Genomic DNA, 26,045 nt, shown 5'->3' with positions numbered 1-26,045 from the left:
GGTGTTTAACCACAGCTGTCGTCGGTTTTTTGTCTGGCAGTGGCAGCAGATATGCGATCAAATTTCTAATTTGAGGCTGTATTACGTCGATTCTGGCACCCAACATCACAACAAGATGATATTTTAAGCTCCTTATGTAGCCGAATCTGCACTCAGTGCGCTGGTTTGAATGGGCCGCCTCCAGTTTCCCCTTTGTTTTGCTGCCTCCAGCTAGTGCTGTGACGTTGGCTGACCCTAGTTACCTGTGGATGGCCTGGCCATGCGTCACTCAGAAAATAACAGGCCAATCAGAAGAGAGGCTCATGAATATTAATTAGTCAGACCAAAATCGACCTGTTCTCAGCAGAGCTCCTGAGAGAGGACATGATATATTATATATTGAGATGGTTTTTGGTACTTATACCGCAAATATATATTCTTAAGGACATCAAAACCTAAAATAAAACTCCAGAAAGGTGTACAATATGGGACCTTTAAGTGCTAGTAAATCACTAGTAAATCGGTTCTTTTGCCAGGATTGATGCAATCAACAAAGTGGTCATTTGGTGTGTTTCCATAAAATGTTTTGAGTAATACTGGTTTCTTCTGATTGAATTCCAGTGGGTATTGTTGTTAAAATAAGTCTCTCTGTTTGTTCTTCTCTTTGACAGGAAAATCGTTATAAAGCTTGGAAAGAAGAAGCGAAAGAAGACCGATTCCTCTGAAGAGCTGTCTGATGATGACAGACCAACTCGACGATCCTCTAAAGATGATGATTCGGTGAGCTTTGGGTTTTTTTATCTATTCTTGATATGCCTGGATGACACTTTCATGCTGTTTTATATAATCGTCTAGCAAGAAAAGCATTTGCAAGTAATCATTTCTGGAGCAGGTGGCACAAATTGTATGCACTTTGTTGCTGGTCATTCTTTAAACTGCATAATGCAGTGGTGCTTCCTGCAGCATGTGTATGTTCAGTCCAAGAGCTAAAGAGACTGAGATGACTGCCGTACCCTCAAATGAATTCCATCTCTTTCTTCTGAAATGACTAACCTCTCATTCCCCCATCCATGATATACCCCCCTCTACCCTTCCAGATATAATTATCCTCTTTAAATACCCCTGTGTTAATTAAAGCAGTGTTCTTTTGATGACTCAGTTAGGCTGTCGGAGTTAAAGCCACAGCCATGTGCATTTTGGGAAACACTGGGGTCTTGTGGCAGGACGGGTGGGTCTTTATTTGGTCATCCTGAGATATTCTCATCCTCTCCATTTACTTTAACTCATACACATTTAGGTCATGTTATATTTGGGAGGACAGACTCTCTCTCTCTCTCTCTTTCTCTCTCTCTCTCTCTTTCACTCTGCTGTACTAATTTATTAAAGGCCCCCTGATGGGCATCTCTGATTTGCTGAGTGAAAAATTAAAGTGTGCATGCGCAGGGGTTCTCCTCCTCTCTTGGTCATCTAAAGTGACATTTACATGGCTCAAGAAGCCCCCTGGGGTAAATTTATCCCAACTGTAATATGGTTTTTGCAAAATATAAAAAATTTAATTGATCATTTCTTTATTTATTTGAAAATCCTGTCATTAATGTAAAATGTATGCATTTATATTTACATTTCTGAATGCATATATATATATATTATACACACTATTCAAAAGAGGTGAATGACTTGAAAAAATAACTTCAAAAATTAATACTTTTATTCAGCATTAATGCATTAATAATCAGACATAAAGACAAATAAATGATGTTCTTTTGAACTTTCTATTCATCAAAGAAAGAATTTATAATGGTTTTAACAAAAATATTAAGTGGCACAACTGTTCTCAACATTGATAATGATAGGAAATGTTTCTTGAGCACCTAATCAGCATTAGAATGATTTCTGGAGAATCATGAGACACTGAAAACTGGAGTAATGACCGCTGAAAAGTCAGCTTTGCCATCACAGAAATAAATTACATTAAAAAAACTTAAAATAGAAAACAGATATTTTAAATTATAATAATAATAATTTACAATAAACCTGTATCTGTTTTATCAAATAAATGCAGCCTTGATGAGCATAAGAGACTTCTTTCAAAAAGAACTGTGAAAAAAATTCAAACATACACTCACTTTTATTTGTGTCTACAGAAGCGACGTTCAAACCGGAAGGTCAAGAGGAAGAAGTATGAGGATGATGGCGAGGCTCGATTGTCCGATGAAGAAATGAAGGTCATCGTAAAAGCCAAGAAGACCAACTCCAACGCTCACAAACAGCCTTCGGTGCAACTGTTTGTGGTGCGTACATTAAATCTCACTGCAGTTAGCATCACACATAATTGTTTCTTATGATGTGTCCCAGCATGCTCAAGCAGTTCTCTGATCTTTATTATAATATGCTATGGTTAGAATGAGTAAAGCCAATGCATCCTTTTATGTGTGCGTGTTTGTGTGTGTGTGTGTGTGTGTGTGTGTGAGCGAGAGAGAGAGAGAGGGAAGTTGTGTGTATTTAAGTATATGTTGTGGTATGAAGAGTCTCTGGAATCTGGTTTATGTTGGTTTATAGGAGAACCCGACTGAGGAAGATGCTGCTGTGGTTGATAAAATCATGGCATCTCGTGTGGTGAAAAAAGAGGTAAGAGTTTCACAATCTCTGTGTTTTATTAAGTGTGTTTTTCTTATTCATCTTTAGATCCCATTCAGTTTTATTCTGGAAATTATAGCCCTGTTTGCACATGGTATATCACACATGACACTTACACTTCCTGTGACCAGTTGTGATCAGATTTTGTCAGGGGAGGGTCTCTAAATTTTATGACTGTGTACATCACACTGCATGCTGATAAAGATAAAGCACGGGAAATAGGGGAAAAACAACAGACATTTTAGTGCATATTTGTTCTGAAATATGCTGGAATTTTAATCTTGTAACAAATGTGACATTTCCAGCAGAATGCTCATAGATTTAATCTGTATTAAACTTTAATATGTGTGCTAATATGTTTATTAATTTAGCAAATGCTTCTATCCCAAGCGAGTTATTTGTGTAAATGTGATTTATCAGCCGTGAATAAGAGACTTAATTTAGCTTTTATCGGGAAAAATGAACTATTTACTTATATAACTATATTACTAGTAAGTAGTAGTAACTATATTACTTATAAAATTATTTTTCTTTGTTCAGAAATGGAGGGAAAAACTATTATTGATTATTTATTTTAATAATATTGTATATTATATTTAATATATGTATAATATTATATATTTTGTATTTTTCATTCATTCAACAGGTTTCTCCTGGGGTGATGGTAGAAACCGAAGAGTATTATGTCAAGTACAAAAACTAGTAAGTCAGTTAGGCACTGGTTTTATCAGCTTTAACAGTTTAAGCAGTCTGTTAGCTTTCAAGCTGTACAAAATTCTGTTTTTCATATTGCTAATAACCAGGAGCAGCTCGGAGAGCAATTTAGTGATGTGTTGATGAGCACGCATAATTTAGCGTGTGTAAGGAGCATTCAGTAATTATGTAAACGTGTGTGTGTGTTGTAGCTCGTATCTTCACTGTGAGTGGGCGACGGAGCAGCATTTAGAGAAAGACAAGAGGATCCAGCAGAAAATCAAGCGCTTCAAGATCAAACAGGCGCAGAAAGCACACTTCTTTGCTGATGTAAGAGTGCCCATGTTTGTTTGTAACTTCAGCAAACACTGTCTTCTCACAAAAAATTTATTTAGTATGATGCATTTCAGGTTAAATGTGATTTCATTTAGTCATAATAATCACTGGGGAGATTTATTTGTAATTATTAATTATGCGTATGTGTGTTTAAGATGGAGGAGGAACCATTCAATCCCGACTATGTAGAAGTGGACCGAGTTCTTGAGGTCTCATACTGTGAGGACAAGGACACCGGAGAGGTAGCCATTGCCCTGAATCGTGTGTTTGTGTGTGCGGTTAGCACTCTGTGTAGTTCATGAAGGGATGCTCTCTCTTTGTTTATTATTTTGTGTAAGTCTCAAAACCTTCTTTTTGTGTGCATGTGTAGCCGGTGGTGTATTACCTGGTGAAATGGTGCTCATCGCCGTATGAGGACAGCACATGGGAGCTGAATGAAGATGTAGACCAGACTAAGATTGAAGAGTTCAAAAAGCTGCAGGCAGCAAAACCACACACCAACAGAGTGGTGAGACCATCTCCCTCTTGCTCCCTCTTATACCATTTTAGTTTAGTTTACTACTATTCAAAAATGTTCTTTTTAATGAATAATTTCATCTAACAAGTATCCATTAGCATTTCTATTCCAAATAAATGCTGTTCTTTTGAACTTTCTATTCATCAAATATATTAATCATCCTAAAAAAAAATCGTTATGGTTTCCACAAAAATATTAAGCAACATAGTTGTTTCCAACATTGATAATAACAAGAAAATGAAGCAGCAAAATCAGCAGATCAGCATATTAGAATGAGTTATGAAGGATCACGTGACACTGAAGACTGGAGTAATGTTTGCATTTGAAAATATCTTAAAATAGAAAAGATATTTCAAATTCTAATCATATTTCACAATATTACAGTTTTTACTGTACTTTTGATCAAATAAATGTAGCCTTGGTGAGCATAAGATAATATTATTTAAATTATGTATTCACCTTATATTCCTCTTTCTCAATATAATTGCCTCTGAGCTTTAGGGACCTGAAACAGCTCTTTAACATGCCTAAACTGTGCATAACTGGATATATAATACTCACTTCTCCATCATTTGATGAATTCCTGTTGCTATAATCAGTATATGCTATAAGCTGTTGACGTTTGCGCTACAAAGTATTTAAATATGCATGCCAAATTGGTGTAACAAAGCAAATAGTGCCTGGTTAAACTGTATTGCAGCTAGTTAGTGTGTTTAATGCAAGTATTGCCGCTTGAATACCATTTTCTGAATTTTGCGTGCTCTCTCAGGAGCGTCCACCGGCGAGTCACTGGAAGAAGCGGGAGCAATCACGAGAGTATTGTAATGGAAACTGTCTCAGGGATTACCAGCTGGAGGGGGTCAACTGGCTTCTCTTCAACTGGTATAACAGGTAAGTGAACGTTCAGCCCTGACACAGGGATCCTTCCTCTTTAACCTTACTCATATATGTCAATAAAACTACGTGGAACGTCATCAAATGGTGTACATTTCATCTGTGAGCTAATGTCTGCATGCATGGCTTTTCTTATATACTTTGCGCCCTTGTTCTTTTGCTTGCTTTTTATGTATAGATAGATAATTGAATGGCAGATAGGCGAGAGAGAGCTGTGTGTGTTGAGTGTTGTGGGAATCTAATTTTCCATTCAGACTTCAGACAGCATTGAGACCATCAATGAGATAATGAATGAATTAAATAACTTTAAATTCCAGCGGCTCATCTGGCTGATGATTTTGTACAAAAGCAACTTACAAACCCAATTTGAATGTAATTTAAGTGTTACTATAATATATTAGCTCAATTTCCAGGCTTTTCTGTGTTTTGTCCTTGCTCTGGATATGCTGGCGCTCACTGTTGTATGTATTATGTGTGACTGTGTGTGCAGTAGCACTACATTTCAACAGGCATTGTGTCAAGAACGTCTAACATTGTGATTTTTGCATTTAAATTTCATTTTTTATTTCATTTTTGAATTGGTTTTACACCTACTCTTGTCATTTAGCCTGGTGTCTTGTGTGTGGGATTATAGGGGGAAAAAAACTCTGTCTCAATTTGCAGGCGTAACTGTATTCTGGCGGATGAGATGGGTCTGGGAAAGACCATCCAGTCCATCACGTTTCTGGATGAGATCTATCGCACAGGGATCAAGGGGCCTTTCCTCATCATCGCCCCTCTCTCTACCATCGCTAACTGGGAGAGAGAGTTCAGAACCTGGACGAAACTTAACGTCATCGTGTACCATGGCAGTGTGGTCAGCAGACAGATGCTCCAGCAGTATGAGATGTACTTCAGAGATGCTCAGGTGAGATTTCACACCCACCCACACACACACACACACACACACACACACACAGCCGAGTGTGAGACCTCTTAACTGTAATTCAAGGCTTTTGAATTGGTTACCTTTTAGTATCATGTTTTGTAAAGGAGAAAGATAGAGGGAAAAAAGCAAGCCACAACTCAATTATGGTTATTTTATTCCTTTTCAAACTAAATGTAATTGCAAAGTTGGCAGAGTGTATCTCAGAGAAAGTCCATAACGCGATGCTTGATATGCAAAAAATCAAACATCACTGTTATGGCTGGGTGGTATTTCAGCATATACAATACCTCGTAATGGTAGAAATGTGTCAACTGGTATGAAATTTTATATACCCTGTACCGCTAATGCCACAGTGGATATATTTGCATAACTACCAGTGAAGATGGAGTAATATGATTAAGAAATAATAGCTGGAGAAAAAAAGCATTGCAACCTGTTGCATTAATACAGAATTCAATTGTTGGGTCAGCTTTCTTTATATTGGCTTTTTCATAACTGGTACTGCTCATCTGGTCAGAATGAATATTTAAAAAATAATAATAACATTTAATATAAATTTTATAAATAAATTTTAAGTTAAGTTGTAATGCATAATCATTTTTTTAGTTTTCATAATTTCATTTTATAAAATCGGTTTTACCAAGTGGTTTGCATCCTACAGGTTCTGAAAAAAAGAGGAGCAAAAAATTACCTTTCATTTATTGAAAAGTAATGTTTATAGTTTATATTTTTTAATTCACTGTATTACCAAAAAATAGGCATAATGCATATAATTTATGATTTATATATTTATAAAGTGTGTGCGTGTGTGTGTGAAATGCATTTTTGTTGAATTTCCTGCAAAAATACCCATATCATTTATATATACTGTTATGATTAAATAAAAATCCCCATACTGTTATATATGATTTTTGTCATATCACTTAAACCTAATGACTGTATAATGGTGTACCATGCAAAACCTCAGGGAACAACAAAAAATGGAAAATGTTTGCAGGCACTTATTATCTCTCTTTCTCTCTTACAGGGTCGTGTGATAAGAGGTGCTTACCGGTTTCAGGCAGTCATTACAACATTTGAGATGATATTGGGAGGCTGTCCAGAACTTAACGCAATAGACTGGCGCTGTGTCATCATTGATGAAGCCCATCGGCTCAAAAATAAGAACTGCAAGCTACTGGAGGGCTTCAAACTTATGAGTCTGGTATAAATAAGACATTATTATAGTTATATTTAAAACTTATCACAGTTGTCTTTTCTTTTCCTATGTTTTTAACTTGATATCTGTTGACCTCTTAGGAACATAAGGTTTTGTTGACGGGCACTCCACTACAAAACACAGTAGAGGAACTCTTTAGTCTGCTACACTTCCTGGAGCCGAACCGCTTCCCTTCTGAAAGCACCTTCATGCAGGAATTTGGAGACCTCAAGACTGAGGAGCAGGTGCTGTATTTGGATATACGTTATATATCACTGTTTAAATTCATATATGTTCTGTATATATTAACTCTTCATTTGTATATGTTTGTGCATGTAGGTCCAGAAACTCCAGGCCATCTTGAAACCGATGATGCTGCGTCGTCTTAAGGAAGACGTGGAGAAGAAGTTGGCTCCTAAAGAGGAAACCATCATTGAAGTGGAGCTCACCAACATCCAGAAGAAATACTACCGCGCCATCCTGGAGAAGAACTTCTCATTCCTGGCTAAGGGAGCTGGCCAAGCCAACGTCCCAAACCTGCTCAACACCATGATGGAACTGCGGAAATGCTGCAACCATCCCTACCTCATCAAAGGTACAACCATTTAAACCCCAGCTGCTGCCAAAACCAAGAAGCCTACATTAGGCAAGGTCCTAAGAAGTCTGGCGCTTTCTCTTCTCTTCTAGGGGCTGAGGAGAAGATCTTAGAGGACTTCAAGGTGTACAGTCCCGCAGCAGTAGATTTCCACCTGCAGGCTATGATTCAGTCAGCAGGTAAACTCGTTCTCATTGACAAGCTGCTCCCCAAGATGAAGGCCGGTGGACACAAAGTGCTCATCTTTTCTCAGATGGTGCGCTGCCTGGACATCCTGGAAGACTACCTCATCCAGAAAAGGTTAGAATCGAAAACAGCGACATCCTAAATGTGTATTTCATTGCTGTGATTGGCTCTCGCCGTGTTCCTGCCGAGTTAATGGGGTTTAACTGCAAACTGTGACGTCCCGCTCTACTATATTTGTTTTAGATACATTACAGTGTATATATGCCGTTTTAACAAGCAATCTAATCTGCTTTTTTGGCAGAAGTTCAATGCCACATTTTGTGTTCCCTTTATACAGAGCTCTCTGCTGTTGAACCCCTTTGCATCACCGATATCACATGACCGTTTTATGCAGTGGCTAGGATTAGTTTCTTTCCTAAGAAAAAAATGAAGTCTCATTCATTTTTCTCTTGCCTCAGCTTATAATAATAATAATAATAATTCCTTATATTTATATAGCGCTTTTCTGGGCACTCAAAGCGCTTTACACAGAAGGGGGGAATCTCCTCAACCACCACCAGTGTGCAGCATCCACCTGGATGATGTGACGGCAACCATATTACGCCAGAAAACACCCACCACACACCAGCTTATTGGTGGAGAGGAGACAGAGTGATGAAGCCAATCAGCAGATATGAGGATGGTTAGGAGGCCGTGATGGTCAGAGGCCAATGGGCAAAAATTTGGCCAGGATGCCGGGTTACACCCCTACTCTTTTTCGAAGAACATCCTGGGATTTTTAATAACTACAAAGAGTCAGGACCTCAGTTTAATGCCTCATCCGAAAGACGGTGCTTTTTGACAGTATAGTGTCCCCGTCACTATACTGGGGCGTTAGGACCCACACAGACCACAGGGTGAGCACCCCCTGCTGGCCTCACTAACACCTCTTCCAGCAGCAACCTAGTTTTCCCAGGAGGTCTCCCATCCAGGTACTGACCAGGCTCAACCCTGCTTGGCTTCAGTGGGCAACCAGTCTTGGGCTGCAGGGTGATAGGGCTGCAGGGCTGCAGCTTGTCTGTGACAGTCTAGCAGTGTGTACAGCGTACTGTTTGTGAAGTAAGTGCTGTGTATGTTGGCTGATGTAGTTAGGGTGCTGCAGGACACAGACACTCCAGGGATCTCGCATCAGGCACACAGTCCCAGAGGCACAGCTCTGCCCTAAGTGGGTCAGAGAAAGCAGGAAGTAACATGGAAAAATATGGGACTAAAAAAGAGGAAGAGATAAAGGACATGAATGGAAAAAATAAAATAAAAGTGAGTGAAAAGGTGATGGAAAGAGTTTTAAGAGTGAGCTAGGGACGTACTAATGCAACATTGCTCTTGGGTAATCAACATTATTCAGCTTTACTTGCTTTACATGTAACCCGGAATATTCTTTTAACACATTTAGTTCATTAGGTAATGACAATAAAACAATGTATTGTAATGTCAATTTGCATAGATGAAACTGTTTTGATGGTAGAATATATGCATATACAGTACTACCATTCAGAAGTCAGTAAGATTTTTTATTTTTTTTTTAAAGAAAGAAAGAAAGAAAGAAATCGAAACTTGAGCAAGGATGCATTAAATTGATCCAAAGTGGCAGTAAAGATATTTATGGTTATGTTACAAAAGAGTTCTGTTTCAAATAAATGTGTTTATTTGAACCGTCTATTAAACAGGAGATTGAGGATCTTCTGCGGCGTGGAGCTTATGGTGCCATCATGGACGAGGAAGATGAGGGGGCTAAATTTTGTGAAGAGGACATTGACCAAATCCTGCAACGCAGAACCAAGACCATCACTATTGAATCTGAGGGTCGGGGCTCCACCTTTGCCAAGGTCAGCTTCTCTCTTTCATCTTTTATTTGTTATATGTTTAAAAGTATTAATCATAATGTTTTCTTACAGTTTCTCTTATAAAAGCAATTTTCAGATAACATTCTTGTTAAGGTTGCAAATACATTGAAATAAAATCAAACAACGAAGGAGAAGCTTTAAGTGCTCCCTGTGGTTTCTGTCAAAATATCCACTTGAAAATGAAGAAATTAAGACATAAATATTAGCATTATAATTCTACAGTTATTCTATGAAATTATTATTATTATTATTATTATTATGAAATACTCTATTTTATATGTTATACTGCAAAAATATAATTTTTTTATTACAAAATAATAATATATCTAAATAAAATGGAATAACAAAAAGAAGCTTTAAGGGCTCCCTGTAGTTTGTAGTTGTAGTTTTGGAATAATGTTTGAAAATTATGGAATTAACATGCAATATTAGTATTATAATTTTACAGTTGTGGAAATATTTTTTTTTTAAACTGTTCATGGGAGGGGAAATTTCTGCGGGTGATTTACTAACAATGCGCAAATTAAAGAACACCGACGCAACATCTCATTTACATATCGACCAACGTAATATACAAAGCAAATCGCAAATTTGTGTAGTCGCAAATAAAGAATAAAGAAATAAAGAAGCCACAGTACGTTTGATTTTTGAAAAATGCAGCCTGTTGTGCAGCTCACCAATAACATTAAGCCATAAAGCAGCAGTACCACCCACTTTCAACCACACAGCCACTCGGCTACATGTGAATGCCCCATGAGATGGATATCTGGCACTCTGGAGGAAGTGTGTGATGCAATGATAAAGGGGGAATCTCCCATTTTAGCCCCGTGATCTTTTTTGTGGTGTGGCCCACTCTCACACACTTGTTTAGGGGTTTTTCTCTTAGGGAATGGAAGATGAGAGGTGCTTTCAGGTCACACTCTTCAGTTCTTGACACTTATGTTGTCAAACTCACAATCAAATCTAGCTGGCTGTTCCCACTCTTTGTCTGTTTGTTTGTCACAAACGCTTAACAGTTCTTGCATCAGAAAGCAGCATCATGTCATGCTATAAACAGACTGTGTGATTGTGCTTTGATAAATGAACTGTTCTGGACCAGGACGTGTGTGTTGAGAGAGTTTTATTACTGTAAGGCTGGCTGCATCCAGGGCTCTCTGCCATTGGAGAAAGTTCCCTATTGTTTAGAAAGCTGTCCTGTTTAACACACACACACATAAGCGATGACCTGGGGCACAGCTGTCAGCTTTGTATGCGTCTGCATTTTTTCTCAGGGCTGAAATGCCACTAATGTTAGGGTGAAAGTGTGAGTTTAAGTTTAAGACTGTAAATTCTCTGTCATTTCACATGAAGATCATAACGTGGACAGATGTGAATAAGCTTGTAAGCAAAGTTCTTAAAGTCATGCTTTGCAGTCTACCTGAAATAAGCGTGTGTATTTATATATACAAATGTTTAAAAAAAATTACCGATATAGGATTTTTTTGTACTGTTTTTGAACAATTATGTTTTTGAACAGTTACATTGCCTAAATTTACTTTCATGCATGCTCTCTGAAGCAGCTTTCATAAAAAAAATGAAAAGGCTGTACGTGTTAGCACTCATTAACACCAGCCATATGGCAGTGCATTTTACATCAAGTCATACACATAAGCTCATTTACAGTCCTGTTCAAAAGTTTGGGGACGATAAGATTTTTTTTGTTTTTGAAAGAGGTCTCTTGCTAACCAAGGCTACATTTATTTGATCAAAACTACATAAAAGTAATGTTGTGAAATATTATTACAATTTTAAATACATGTGCTATATTTCAGAATATTTTAAAATGTAATTTACGTCTGTAATGACAAAGCTGTATTTTCAGCAGCCACTGTATTACTGCAGTCTTCAGTCTTCATGATTGTTCAGAAATCATTCTAATATGCTGATCTGGTGCTCAAGAAACATTTCTTATTATTATCAGTGTTATTAACAATTACAGTTTTACAATAGAAAGTATATATATATATATATATATATATGTATAGTACACTTGGGTCTCAATCTCTCTGTCTCTGTCTGGCAGGGTGCTGCTGAGGGTTAGAATGCTGTACTATTTGAAACAAGAGGTGATTGGAGTGCAGTGCCAAAAAGTGCTGGATGGGGCAGATGCCAGGTAAGCATTGCCCATGGACCCTCTCACCTTATTACTTTCACTAGTCTGGGAAACCAACACATCTGAGGAGTGTGTTCTGCATGTATTGTACTAATAGTGGCAGGAACCTCCGTGAAGTTGGCACCCCATAAAAAGAAATAATCACCAAAACTATGCCATTAGTTTGTGCTGATTTGTGCCGCAAAAACGAATGTTTGTGCTGGTTTGGTGTTTGAGATATTAAACATAATTTTTTTGACCGCGTGACGTCACTCTCCACCCCATGTTGCCATTCGTTTGTGCTCGATTTGTGCTGGTTTGTGCCATTAAAAGAAACCCTGTAACTATGACCGCTTCTTTTATATAACAAAAATAAACTTTTTACGAACCGTGACGTCACTCTCCACCCCATGCAATCTAAATCGTTCCAAAACGGTGCCATTCGTTTGTGCTCTATTTGTGCTGGTTTGTGCCGTTCAGATTTACATTGTATCTATTTCCCATCCTCAGAATAACAAATACAAAACGGTATTTTTAAATACTAATAATTTAGTACATGCAATCTAAATCGTTCCAAAACGGTGCCATTCGTTTGTGCTCTATTTGTGCTGGTTTGTGCCGTTCAGATTTACATTGTATCTATTTCCCGTCCTCAGAATAACAAATACAAAACGGTATTTTTAAATACTAATAATTTAGTATTTTAAATTATTTTTTTTTACGTGCTGGTAATATGTATTTAATTTTAAGCCATATAAAACTGATCAAAACCTAATAATATAAAGACATTCACTTCTGTATTATAGAACCCTTTGCATATTAGGATTATAAATAGGTCCTCATTGAACTCCTCTGGTATTAGTCAGTTTAAGCCAGTTTGTTTAGTAAGAGGAACATTAAAGCGCCATCTGCTGTCCTGCTGAGGAAACTTCAAGAACGTACACACATAATTTCAATACCTGTATTTAAAGGAATAGTTCACCAAAAAAAAATCTAAACCTGAAATAACCTTAGACTAAGATGTATAGCATGTTTCTGCAAGCAATGGCTGAAATGTTTGTTTTGCTGTCTCGCAGTGAGATAGAGATCTGGGTTCCTGAGCCGGATCATTCAGAGATGCCTGCACTGTGGTGGGACATGCTCTCAGACAAATGTCTGCTGTTAGGAGTCTTTAAGCACGGTGAGTCCGATCAGCTCTGTTGCGCTTAAGGCTTTCTGTGTGGGTACACACTTTTATCTAATGGTTGTTTGTATGTGTTGTAGGTTATGAGAAGTACAACACTGTTCGTGCAGATCCAGCACTGTGTTTCTTAGAAAGGGTTGGGCGGCCAGACGAGAAGGCCATCGCTGCTGAACAGAGAGGAAATGACTTTATGGATGGGTAAGAGACACAAACATGTGCTCCATTCATACAGATAGAGGAAGTCTTTAATCAGTTTCTGCCTGCAGTAACTCTCTGAGGTGTTTGTAACTGTGATTGTTTGTGTGTGCAGAGATGTGGACGACCCCGAGTATAAGCCTGCTCCAGCTTTGCTGAAGGATGATATGGAGGTATGCAAGTGGAGAAGAGAGAACTGGGCCTGATAAGAATGTTACACACACAAGCTCAAAGAATATCAATTAGAGTGACTTCAGGGATGGGCAAATTTTAGAATTGGTTGCCTTTTCAATTCATGAGTTGGAATTTGAATTGAATAGGCCACAGCCCATACTATGTTCAATTGGAATGACACAAAGAGGAATGTAGTTTCAATAAACACAGTCACAAAGCAGAGGTGTTTATTAGTTCAACACGTTTTGTGACTAAATAGCTGCCTATTTTTTCCCTGATATGTAGAATACTTGGAATACTGTAGAATACTAGGTGTGTGTGTGTGTGTGTGTGTGTGTATTTAGAGTAGTTATAATCATCTATAAATCAACTACAGGAACTTGCATTTAATTTTCAATATAAATGTATATAAAATACATATAATGTTCCTGGAAATAACTCGTATGCTGTGTGTGTATGGCAACATACACAATAACTCATACTAACAGTTACAAACGTTTTTTTCACTCACAACACGCTCACATTTACAACAGTTTCCTGTGTGCTACCTCAATTCAAATTTAGTTAAAATTCAAGAATTTTAAAGGGCATTGTTTGTGTTGTAATGCTGAACTATGACTTAACATGTGCTCTTACCTCTAGGACGATGCTTCTTCCCCAGGAGACCTGGTCATCACTGATACAGGCGGAGGTATTGACAAACTATAGTGTTATATAGTGTTTCTCATTGTAAATAAACCCTTTTTGAGTTGATATTAAGTTGTTGTTAGTCTTTAGCAGTATGTTTGTGTGTTGGTGCAGAAGCAGGGGCTGTATTAGATGGTGGTGGTGGGACTTTGGGTGCTGGATCAGGGATGTACTGGCCCTCACCCTCCACGCTGACGGCCCGACTGCGGCGTCTGATCACTGCTTCTCAGCGCTTCACCAAGAGCAAACAGATACTTCAGATCCACCAGACACAGCCGACCATGACCCCTGCCCTCTACCCTCTGCCCCCCACGATCAGCGACACACTCAATCCCAAAATTGCTGCTAAGATTGAAAGACAACAACGGTGAGAGACTTAACGTCAGCTGTAAAGGCTGTGATACACTACGCTAACTTTTGCCCTTCGATTTGAAGTGTGGAGGAGTCAATGCTAGTTACATGAAATCAGAGCCAGTCTGTAGATTTTTGGCTGTTGTAGTTGATAGATTTCACAGAAAATCTTGGTTACAGTCTCTCATTTTTTTAGGCTTTAGGCTATGATTCCATCCAGACATGTTTGATATTTTGAACTGATTTTGACACACTTTATTTATTTATTTATTTATTTATTTATTCATTTTCATGTGTCTCCTAGCAATGAGTTTGTTGTTGTTTTCAGAAAAGCTTTAAAGTCTGGTGGTGTGTGATCCTCAGTCGTTTAGTGTTTGATGCCCAGTTTTCTCTGTAACCATTTAAAAAGTCTGCAAGTGTGGGTTTCCTAGTGTTGTAGTGTTTTAGTAATGTAGGGTATTCCAGCTTAAATTCGAACTAAGAATGCACAAGTATGTTTTTCTACTTTAAAAAAATAAATGAATAACACTTGACAAATGATGTACACAAACATGTTATTTGTTTTATTTGACATAAAATGGGCAGCTCCCCACACGATCAGTTAATAAACAGAAACGTCTTGAATCCACTACTTGGATTTAAGATGAGGAATTACTAGGTGTAGCTTTAAGAAACTTCATCAAATTAATCTTTGTATGATTGCGGTTCACTTTTTTTGTGCAGAAGTTCTTTGTGTGGGCCAGTAACTTTGTTTATGAATTGATAAACAAATGATGTACACAAACATGTTATTTGTTTTATTTGACATAAAATGGGCAGCTCCCCACACGATCAGTTAATAAACAGAAACGTCTTGAATCCACTACTTGGATTTAAGATGAGGAATTACTAGGTGTAGCTTTAAGAAACTTCATAAAATTAATCTTTGTATGATTGCGGTTCACTTTTTTTGTCCAGAAGTTCTTTGTGTGGGCCAGTAACTTTGTTTATGAATTAATAAATTTTTCCATTTCTCAATAGGTGGACGCGGAGAGAGGAGGCGGATTTCTATCGCGTGGTTTCAACATTTGGGGTAGTGTTTGATCCAGATTTGGGCCGCTTTGACTGGACCAAGTTCAGAGCCATGGCTCGACTGCACAAGAAAACTGATGAGAGTCTACACAAGTACCTGTGTGCCTTTATTGCCATGTGCAGGAGGGTCTGCCGCCTGCCCGCTATAGAGGGAGGTCAGTGCCACAAACATCTATCGATGCACAACATGTGCTCAACTTGGTTTTCCGCCTGTCTGCCAATACATTATCTTGTACTTATTCATCATCAGTTTTTGTCTGCTCTCCCCTCAGATATGATGGACTCCTCTCTTGCTATACAACCAATCACAGAGGAGCGTGCCTCCCGTACCTTATACAGAGTGGAGTTGCTGCGGAAGATAAGAGAACAGGTGTTGCGTCATCCGCAGCTTTACGAGCATCTCGCACTGTGCCAGCTAGGACCGGATCTTCCAGTGTGGTGGGAAACAGGATCCCACGATCGGGATCTTCTGCTTGGGGCAGCCAAACATGGAGTCAGCCGAACAGACTACCATATCCTCCGTGACCCGGAGCTCTGCTTTATGGCGGCACAGAGAAACTACAGCCAGAACAAGGGAACTGCAGCACAAGTCCAAGCCCAGAATCAGGTGCCTTCACTGGGACAGTGTCACATCCCAACCCCCCTCCAGCATATTCAGGCTAAAGAGGCTTCTGATTCACCGCTCCCAAACCAAACTGAACTGAAGAAAGAGCCACTGTCAGAGGGAGAGGAAGAGAGTGGAGAGCAAAATCCCAAGACGGAGACACCCTCTATCAGACCACCCACACCTTCAGGAGTGGATGAGAAAGATGGCATCCACAAAGTGGGAGAGAACGAGAGCCGGATGGTGGCGGCCAGAACAAAACCGCTCACGCCGAACTCAGTAACTCGAAAACAGAAGAAGCTGAGTAAGCGGAGCCGCAGAGAGGCCAGGAGGAGGTCGGGATCTGACTCGGACTCAGGTGGCTCCTCATCCAGCTCTTCATCAAGTCCTTCATCAAGATCTTCTTCCTCATCCTCGTCTTCGTCACGGTCTGGATCCAGTTCCTCTTCTTCGTCTTCCTCCTGTTCTTCAGGCTCTTCGTCTTCATCATCATCGTCATCCTCGTCTTCAGAAGACAGTGACAGCGGGGAGGTACCAAAAAACGGTGAGTAGTTATATAGTAGTAAGTTGCAGTCTTTCTACAGTAACTGTAGGACTGTTTTAACACGCTAGTAAGTTAAGCATGTTTGGTTGTGTCTTTGAGTTGTGCTACACTACCATTCAGTAGTTTGGGGTCAGTACGATTGATTATTTCTTTATAGAAATTAATACTTTTATTTAGGGCCCAGTTAAAAGTGACAGTAAAGAGATTTATGGTTATTTGAGATTAATGGTTATTTTGAGTTGTAATATACTTTTTTTTACTGTATTTTTGATCAAATGAATGCAACATTGGTGAGCCCTTCTTTCAAAAACATTCAAAATCTTACCAACCCAAAACTTTTGAATGATAGTGTATGGTGAACAGTGTACAGTATATGGTAGTGTTTTTTATATATATATATGACTGCATGTGTGTGCCAGTGCAAAAGTGATTTTTAAGCGGTTTTCCTTGGGTAGAAGCAAGGCAGCCCCAGTAACAGCATTCAGGTGTCCATTCACTTGACTCACTAATGCATTAATTAGTTGTGAGGGTCATGAGTTTTAAAGCATGCCCAGAGACTATTTTAAGAGAGAGAAATGCTTCGTTCAATATGTATATCTTCAGTGTGGTTTAAAATGGGAAACAGCTTGTGTAGTGCATACTGCAGTGTGCAGCCTATATACTGTATACTGCCTGCTATTTCTTAAAATATGTGAAGCTTTTATGTAACATGCTAAAAAGTTGTGTAGAGGAGGAGTTCTGTTGTCATCATCTCAGGAATAAATCGTTGTTTGATGTCCTGTCTGTCAGTCTAGTCAAATGAGTCAAGAAAGAGATTGATATTGCTTCTGTTTCATTCATCACACTGGAAATGGAAGGTCAAGTTGAGCGCAAGTACATTTTGACAAATGTAGTAGGTTATCAGCATTTTGTAAAACGTGAAATGGATCATGTTTAAAGTGTGTTTGATCAGTATAACATTGTTGCCTCTGTCTGTATTCCGGTAGCGTCAGCAGTGCCTGGTGTTAAAGGCTTTGACGAAGACAGCGTTGCCTCTCTCAATACTACACAAGATGACATGCAGGGCAGTCATGTGACCAACGGTATCTCTAACCCTCCCCACCCTTTCCAGGGAGGTTATATGCTTGCTGCCTCCTACTGGCCAAAGGTGAGCAGCCCAGGCCAACATCTTGTGCCAGTTCCTCTTCTCTGGTCTCACTCTATCGGTGTTGTACCTTAGTTGTGGCTCTGTCACTGTAAGAACAGTATTGTTTCATTCATTAAAAAAGTTATAAAGGTATGGAAACATTCATCTGCTTTGGAACATGGTTTTTCTCTACCCCACCACAATCATAATGTTCCACCTTAAAGTACAGTACTTGCTTGTAATGTCCTTACATTAATATTGTCCACGCGTTGCAGGACCGTGTCATGATAAACCGGTTGGACAGTATATGTCAGGCAGTGTTGAAGGGGAAATGGCCAGGGGTTCGTCGTGCATACGAAGGCAATGCAGTGACTTCTTTCTACACCACCAAACTCCTGGACAACACAACCACACTCACAGAAGACCCTTCAGCCTCCCCTCAGGGTTCAAAGGTGAAGAAGCATGTTGCAGACAGAGAAAAGGAGTTCTCAGTCAAAATCAATGACGTATGTTATTTTACGTTCTCCCCCACAAATGCCGATCTGCAGTGTCATTGCAGCGCTTGGCATGTTTTGTTTGTTTTTATTGTTTGGTCTTCCCCCTTTTCCTCCAGTATCTGTTTGTTTCTTCCTTCCTTTCATTTGATTTTGCTTTGAACATTTTGCACCTTCAGTTTAATTTTTAGTTTACATTCTCAGCGTTTTTGCTTTCTATATCTGTCTGGAGACCAACGGTATATTCCTGTGACTCTTGCTGGGATCGAATCAAATCTACTACACTGAAGTTGCAACATTCGCACATTTAAACTAAACCCAGTGCACAAAATCAGTCTTAGCCTCTGTCCTTTGCTTTAAAGGTGAAGTGCGTAATACATTCATTAGATTAATAATTAATTAATATTAATAATATTATATTACATTATTATACTTTATTTAAATATGTATATACTTTATTTAAATATTTTACAATATTACTGTTTACTATATTTTTGACCAAATAAAATTCTGTGTGGGTGAGCATTAGAGACATGTATACATTTCTATTTTTGATGAACAAGTAGTCCTGGTTGAAATAATTCTTATTAGCTGAGCTAATGTTGCTAATATCCGACTGGTCGGGATGTTCAAACAGATAGAGCATTGTTTTGATAAAACCCTAACCCTAACTTGAGAGAATCAACCTATGAACGTATTTTTTGCATATTAAACTGAGAATGGAAAAAGTATTTGTGCACCAACAACATTACACACATCACCTTTAAGCCCTATGACTTCACTGTGTTTCTGTGTTACCTCAACCCACTAGAGACAATTTGCTTAAAAATTCTTCTCTGTATAAAACCTGATGTCATTTATGAACCTCGTATGAGTGTTTCTATTTGTAAAAACTGTTCTCATAGTTCTTCACTGTTCTCAAACCGGCTTCATAGGGACCTGCCCTATTAGCAGTGTGTCTTTATCCTCTGTCCATTGGCCTGTGTCCTGCAGCAGGAGGGCAGCCTTAAACTGACCTTCCAGAAGCAAGGTTTGCCTCTGAAGCGCCCCCTGGAGGGTGAGGAGGGACCTCTTGCCCAGCAGCAGTACTTAGCCCGGCTACAAGAGTTACAGAACGCATCTGATACCAGCCTGGCAGACTACACCAAAACACAGAACAGCTATCCACAAGGTAATGTTCAAGCATGTATGTGACCCTGGACCACAAAACCAGTCTTAAGTTGCACGGGTGTATTTGTAGCAATAGCCAACAATACATTGTATGGGTCAAAATGATAAATTTCTCTTTTATGCCAAAAATCATTGGGATATTAAGTAAAGATCATGTTACATGAAGATATTTTGTAAATTTCCTACCGTTGATATATAAAAATTTAATTTTTGATTAGTAATATGCATTGCTAAGGACTTCATTTGGACAACTTTAAAGGCGATTTTCTCAGTATTTTTGAATTTTTTTTATTTTATTTTTTTTATTGTATCTCTGCCAAATATTGTCCTATCCTAACAAACCATACATCAATGGAAAGATTTCAGAAAAGCTTTCAGATGATTCATAAATCTCAATTTAAAAAAATCGACCCTTATGACTGGTTTTATGGTCCAGGGTCACACATGTTCAACCAGATATCTGCTTTACCCACCAACCACACCGCACTGTATGCAATATACAGTACTGGATGACACTAAAAGTGCATGTTCTTTGTGTTGCTGCAGTACTGCCAGAGCAAATGCGACTGAATGGAGTTATGGACGGACAGCCCGTAATAAAGAAGAGGAGAGGACGGCGGAAGAATGTGGAGGGGATGGACCTGCTGTTCATGAACAGAAACAGGCCTCCTCTGATGGCAGAGCAGGTTTGACTTGCATATGACCTTTTTTTTTACTTTTCATTTTATATTCAGAAATCTAGAAAGTTGGCATGCTTTAAGTATGTGATGGCTATAGATTTTGTGGACAGATTTTTTTTGGTGTTTGTAATTCTTGTTTTATATTTCTTTGTTCCAGATTGGCGGTGCATTTGCTCCTCCTCTGAAAGATTTAAGCCGGTTCCTGCAGGAGAATCCAGAGTATGGGGTCCCACCAGAGTGGGCTGACGTTGTTAAACAGTCTGTGAGTAAAAAGAGAAACATTATTCGTTCCAAATATAGCACATTAACAGAAATTAAAGGTGCCGCACTATACCGACATGATGATAACCATAGTATTTAAAAAAATAATAATAATAATATTGTGTTAGTACTGTACATACTGTAAACAATCTAGCACCGGGTAATGCTGGCTACCATCTATCAGAAAGAAGACAACTGCACAGTGTGTAGCTACTGCTGCCACACAAAATCATGTTGAAGGAGACATTCTACCCACACCCATAAAAGGGAGCTTGCCAGTGTGGGAGTTTTTTGGATTTCATAAAAAAGAAGTGGTGTTAGACACCCCAGTCTGCTGGAAATGCCGATCAACAGTAAGTTATTTTTGCACAGTTATGGTTACAACCTCTCTGTCCGCCTCCATACACTCGTATTTTGAGTGATTCATTGTCCGAAAAAAGAGAAAGCACAAAATGAACAAAGTGCAAGATGAATTCGACTGATAGAAATAATAGCTAGCAACAGTTAGTATAGTTATCAATAATAGTGTTATCGTGAATTCTTTTGACCACAGTAATTGTGTAATGAAAATGACAGCCCTAAAATATGATTCTAATTTTACTAGGGGTGTAACGGTACATGTATCATGTGCCGAACGGTTCACAGGGCAAATTCCGAATGGAAGTGATCATCCCTATCCCCTTGGAGTGGGGACTTTGGAGTGAGCAGGGCACGTGCGTGCCATTATGTAGTCGTTTGGAATGCACTTGGCAAAGGGAGCGATGTAATTTCCTCATTATCTTCAGCTGGCATGTTCCTGTGACAACGCAGCACGGTGTCCGTCAGCAGATGTCGCTGTTTTAATGTCATAAATGTCTTTTTATTGTTGTTAGCATAACTGTTGCAAATAAACATACATTTTATATTTAAAATTGTTTCTAAAATATGCTTTATAATGTATGAAACGACTACATAATGGCACGCACGTGCCCTGCTCACTCCAAAGTCCCCACTCCAAAGGGATAGGGATGATAACTTCCATTTGGAATTTGCCCGTGAACTGTTCGGTACACGATACGCATACCGTTACACCCCTAAATTTTACTGCGTTTGTGTTTCCAGGGTTACCTTCCTGAAAGTATGTTTGACCGCATCCTGACTGGCCCCATTGTTCCTGAAGAAGTGAGCCGGCGAGGACGACGTCCCAAAAACGCTTTGGCTAAAGCAGCCACCGTGGCCAGTGCCAACGCCGCCCTGGGGCTCAACCCACTCCTAACCAACGGCCTCCTCGCCGGGCTGGACCTGCCAAGTCTTCAAGCTCTTCAGCATAACCTCCAGAGCCTCCAGTCTCTCCAACTCACCACTGGCCTCATGGGACTGCCTCACGACCCCACCAACATGGCCGCCATGTTTCCAATGATGCTGTCCGGAATGACCGGGCTGCCGAACCTCCTCGGAATGAGTGGTATCCTTGGAAAACAGGAAGCGGCGGGTGTGGCTTTGACGAGCAACGAGGACAGGAAAAAGAAGAGCGGTGGAGAGTCTACCACACCCAAAGGGTCGGCTGAGACTTTGAGTCCGGATGGCAAAGCTGAAAGGACAGAGGGTCAAAGCTCCAAAGCCACCACCTCGACGGCCGCCAACTCCAATCAAACAAGTGCTTCTGCTTCAGGCCACCCACTGGCCCTCAACCCCCTTCTCCTCTCTAGTATGTTCTACCCAGGGATGCTTCTTACGCCAGGCCTTAACCTGCCTGTGGCCAACCAGCCGCAAGCTGCAAACACTCAGCCAACCCCACCACTGCAACCTGCAGCCTCCGAAGCCACGGCGCAGCTGCCCGGCCACTCGGAGGACAAAGACAGCGATGAGGGGGAGGAGCCCGACGAAAAGAAGGATACCAGTGGTCCAGAGGGCTCGGCGAAGGCGGAGTCATCCTCCTCTGAGTCCAACAGCTCCTCCGAGTCATCCGAGGATTCCGATTCCAGCGACGAAGACTGAGTCTTTATACATGTATAAATAAATATTATATATTTATATACATCTCTTAGAAATGTATACATATAAACACATATAGGAATAATCCTGCATTTACTACATCATGTTTTTTGTTTCCATGTAAATATAATAACTAAAGTGTTGTGTAATGAAGAGGAAAAAAACGGAGATCCTAGAGAAACTGAAATGAGATTTCAGTGTTTGTTTAGGTACAATGTCGTTTCGAAGAGATGTTTTGCATGTCGAAAAACAAAACAAACAAAAAAAAAACTTTGTGAAATTGTATTACACCATGATGTACAATTGCAACAGACAAGAAGCAAAAACTAAAAGGCATTATTGTTATAGATATGTCGGGATTTAATTTTATTAAAGAGATGAGGACGCTGTTGCTCATTGCAGAGCTGTATAATTAATATATTTTGTTTTGGGAGAAAGAACACATCGACTGTTTGGGTTTCATTTGTAAATACTTGAGCAGGATCCTGAACACATAGACTTCACAGAGCATACCTACAGATCCACAGCAATAACACACAGGCAGCTTATGAATGTCACTGAAGCTGTAGAGACCCTGCATTAGTTTGTTCATTCATTCATCCATCACACAAGTTCTTGTTCCTTCACTTCTCTTGTGATTTGTGCATCTGTTTACTGGCCCGGACTCTCTGCCTGCTGCCCAAGGTCTGTTCTTTCTTTACTTTTTCATCCTTTTCTTTCTTTCTTTTTTTCAAATTCTCTTCATACAGCTATTTTACCCAAAGATTTGAGTTTTGTACATGCGAACATGTAATCCATCTTGCCAACATGCTGTACGATGATATCTACAGTGAACCAGACATTCTTTTAGGGACACATTTCTCACAATGCCCCAAAACAATGTGCATGGATATGTTTGTAACAAACATAACCGTTCCGTTTCAAACCACTTCCTTCACATTCATATATTAATGTTTCTTTTAGCGTTTAGACAGCACTGTGTGTGTGTGTGTGTGTGTGTGTGTTGGTTCTGTGCATATGAACAGTTGCCTCATTTTGCATGAAAATCTATGTGTCCAAGGTCCTGTCGGCCTCACGTGCAACCCCCTCGTGATAAACAGCAGCGCACATATGCTCTCTTTTCCACAGACTGCTACAGTATTGTCATATTAGCTCATCACATTTGTAATCCGCGTGAGAGTATTGAGAGGAATTCAAGTATTTGCAGTAGTATTTCAGTTACTTGATCAGTGCACATGAATTGATAGTAGGGTTGTTAAAGGTTACAAAGGTCAAAAATCACACGGTCCTTTAGTCTGTCAAAATGCAGATCCACATAGTCGCCTCGCCGCTGTTAGATGTAAATGACTGATCTAGAAGTGTCCTTATGCCATACTTCAGTGTCTGTCCCTCACAATACGATTCGTCGCAATCCAGCACCTCGGCCAACACGATGAACCTCATTGGCGTTTTGAATCAGGACGTGTATGTGATTCGTTTTTGGTTACGTGTGCTGATGTGCTTGTTCTAGACTGTTAGACTCATTTGATTCACGCGAGTCTGCTGCGTCACGTTTGTTCATATTCAGGTTCGGCTACTGAAGTTTTCCATTTGTGATGCAAATTTCTTCGGGATGCACTGCACAATGCAACTCTTTGCCTGTCTCACTAGTGAACACAGTTATATTAATGGGTCTTTCCAAGCATGTTTGATTTCATTCATCATGGTTTCACACAGATGCCCTCTCTCTTATCTCTCTGTGTAACTTTGCCTCATTAGATGTTCTGAATGCCGTCTCCTCTCCACTGTGGCATCAGATCTTCCTCTTTCCAGATAATTTGTGCTGAGCCACGCACTTTGAAACTGTGTACAGGTATTGCTGCTTGCCGCCTCTTCCCAAAACCGCACATGAAACCTATCTAGTTTCTCTTTTTATGACATCCGCAGCGTTAGCGTCTCATTTAACGGAGTGATGTTCTGAGAAGAATTACAGGTTTGACAGAATTGGACATTTATGTTGATTTTCCTTTTTTTTTCATCATATGTACATTAATTCAATATTTTGGTTATATTTCATGTTGCGTTATGAACCGCTGGACTACTGACCAGAATCAGGGCAAGACTTTGCCGTTGTGGCACAAAGACAATGACATCCACCATGCAACAGCAGATGAAATAGAAATACACTACTGCAAATAAACGTTTGTTTTCAATTATGTGAATTGATTGAATTGACAGACCGACTCATTTGTTTTCATGGCTTATTTTGTTTCATATTTTTAATATTTTGCAATTCAAGCCCCTCCTTTTTTTTCTTTTTTTTTGACTAAAATGTGTTTTTGGACAGTTGCAATACTTGCAAGTTGTGGCCTGTGTTGTCAATTAATGCTTCTTGTAGTGCAGGACTCGTGTCTTAAAAAGTTTGTAACTTATTGAATTACTTTCTATGAAGTTCTATAGAAGAAATTGAGGTTTAATTATTTTTATTAAACATATTCTGACTCTACAGAAAAATCTTGTCTCATGTGAAATTTGTCAAATGTATTTGTTTGTTTTGAGCTGAAGCACCAGTTATTAAAATCTAAAACTGTCTAAAATCTAAAAATGTTTTTTATTAATCTGTGATGAAAAACTGAGCTTGTTTGCGGTTGGAATTTGAAAGTATTTTAAGGTTTTGACAGTGCAGTGCACAAATGACACTTGTCGGTAACAACATGCAGCACAGAATGCGACGATATAATCCGTGTGCTTGCAGTGATGGACTAATAATGTTATATAATGATTGAGAAGTAGAGTTCTTATATAACATTAAATTCCTCCTATTCAGAAATGTGACATGATCAGAAGTCTGACTAGATGTACAGTAATACTGCACTAATAATTGACAAACAATATATATTCTTTTTTGTGACTTTTCATCAAGCAAAATAATACACCTCATTACAGGGCTTGGACAAAATAAGGTTAGCTGTTATTATAGGGGCTAATATAAATTTTGTTAGCTACAGTGAAAAACTGTATAGCATTCCAATTATCATTTATCTTTTTGTTGTCAGTATTCTCTAGGTTGTATATCATTGTAGTATACGTTTTCAAGCCATGTGTGAAATGGGTGACTTGTCCGACTTCCAAAAAGAACAGATCATGGCAGTCGGTTTACCTGCAGGAGCATCTGTAACCTCCTCAACAGCCCAATGATTTTAGTGTTTTGAGAACAACAGTCTTGGCTGCGTATTGGCTAGAATTCATCAAAGAAGAACAGGGTGAAACATGAAAGTGAATGATAGAGACATTAAACACTAAGGAGGATTGCGTCCAAACAACACCAAAGTACTACAGCAAAAGTGACAGCAAACCTCAATATGTACCTGGAAGATCCTGTTTCCACAAAAACTGATCACAAAGAACTTCACAAAGCCAACACCAATGAAAGAGCTGCAACTGATCAAATTTGAATAACTGAAACTCATGCTAAAAAGTGAATAAGATGGTGTCACGATCATAAAACATTGGATATTTAGCCAGACAAATCACCTGACTAGAACCACTATAGACATTTTTGCAGAGAAAGAGTG

General features: G+C 39.2%; 1 protein-coding gene across 1 annotated transcript in view; it reads left to right on the top strand.

The window, feature by feature from the left end:
• Positions 1-23,645, top strand: part of LOC107713054 (chromodomain-helicase-DNA-binding protein 9-like) — an 80,333-nt gene extending 56,688 nt beyond the window's left edge. The window contains exons 4-32 of the mRNA XM_016518472.1: positions 651-759; positions 2,124-2,270; positions 2,539-2,607; positions 3,263-3,318; positions 3,522-3,639; positions 3,801-3,887; positions 4,016-4,153; positions 4,932-5,053; positions 5,720-5,963; positions 7,012-7,188; positions 7,284-7,427; positions 7,522-7,777; positions 7,870-8,102; positions 9,670-9,828; positions 9,923-9,939; positions 11,909-11,998; positions 13,054-13,157; positions 13,241-13,358; positions 13,471-13,528; positions 14,172-14,220; positions 14,331-14,583; positions 15,588-15,793; positions 15,911-16,786; positions 17,773-17,933; positions 18,188-18,418; positions 19,400-19,577; positions 20,123-20,262; positions 20,414-20,518; positions 21,619-23,645. Coding sequence (XP_016373958.1) covers positions 651-759; positions 2,124-2,270; positions 2,539-2,607; positions 3,263-3,318; positions 3,522-3,639; positions 3,801-3,887; positions 4,016-4,153; positions 4,932-5,053; positions 5,720-5,963; positions 7,012-7,188; positions 7,284-7,427; positions 7,522-7,777; positions 7,870-8,102; positions 9,670-9,828; positions 9,923-9,939; positions 11,909-11,998; positions 13,054-13,157; positions 13,241-13,358; positions 13,471-13,528; positions 14,172-14,220; positions 14,331-14,583; positions 15,588-15,793; positions 15,911-16,786; positions 17,773-17,933; positions 18,188-18,418; positions 19,400-19,577; positions 20,123-20,262; positions 20,414-20,518; positions 21,619-22,494 — 5,521 coding nt within the window. The 3' untranslated portion in view covers positions 22,495-23,645. The remainder of the gene's footprint in view (positions 1-650; positions 760-2,123; positions 2,271-2,538; positions 2,608-3,262; positions 3,319-3,521; positions 3,640-3,800; positions 3,888-4,015; positions 4,154-4,931; positions 5,054-5,719; positions 5,964-7,011; positions 7,189-7,283; positions 7,428-7,521; positions 7,778-7,869; positions 8,103-9,669; positions 9,829-9,922; positions 9,940-11,908; positions 11,999-13,053; positions 13,158-13,240; positions 13,359-13,470; positions 13,529-14,171; positions 14,221-14,330; positions 14,584-15,587; positions 15,794-15,910; positions 16,787-17,772; positions 17,934-18,187; positions 18,419-19,399; positions 19,578-20,122; positions 20,263-20,413; positions 20,519-21,618) is intronic.
• Positions 23,646-26,045: the final 2,400 nt, after the last annotated feature.

This window comes from Sinocyclocheilus rhinocerous, unplaced genomic scaffold (assembly GCF_001515625.1).
Source record: "Sinocyclocheilus rhinocerous isolate Xijiao unplaced genomic scaffold, SAMN03320098_v1.1 scaffold1800, whole genome shotgun sequence".
In the NCBI taxonomy this organism is placed as follows: domain Eukaryota; kingdom Metazoa; phylum Chordata; class Actinopteri; order Cypriniformes; family Cyprinidae; genus Sinocyclocheilus; species Sinocyclocheilus rhinocerous.
The sequence above is the reverse complement of the archived record's forward strand: the minus strand, read 5'-3'. Positions and strand labels throughout refer to the sequence as shown.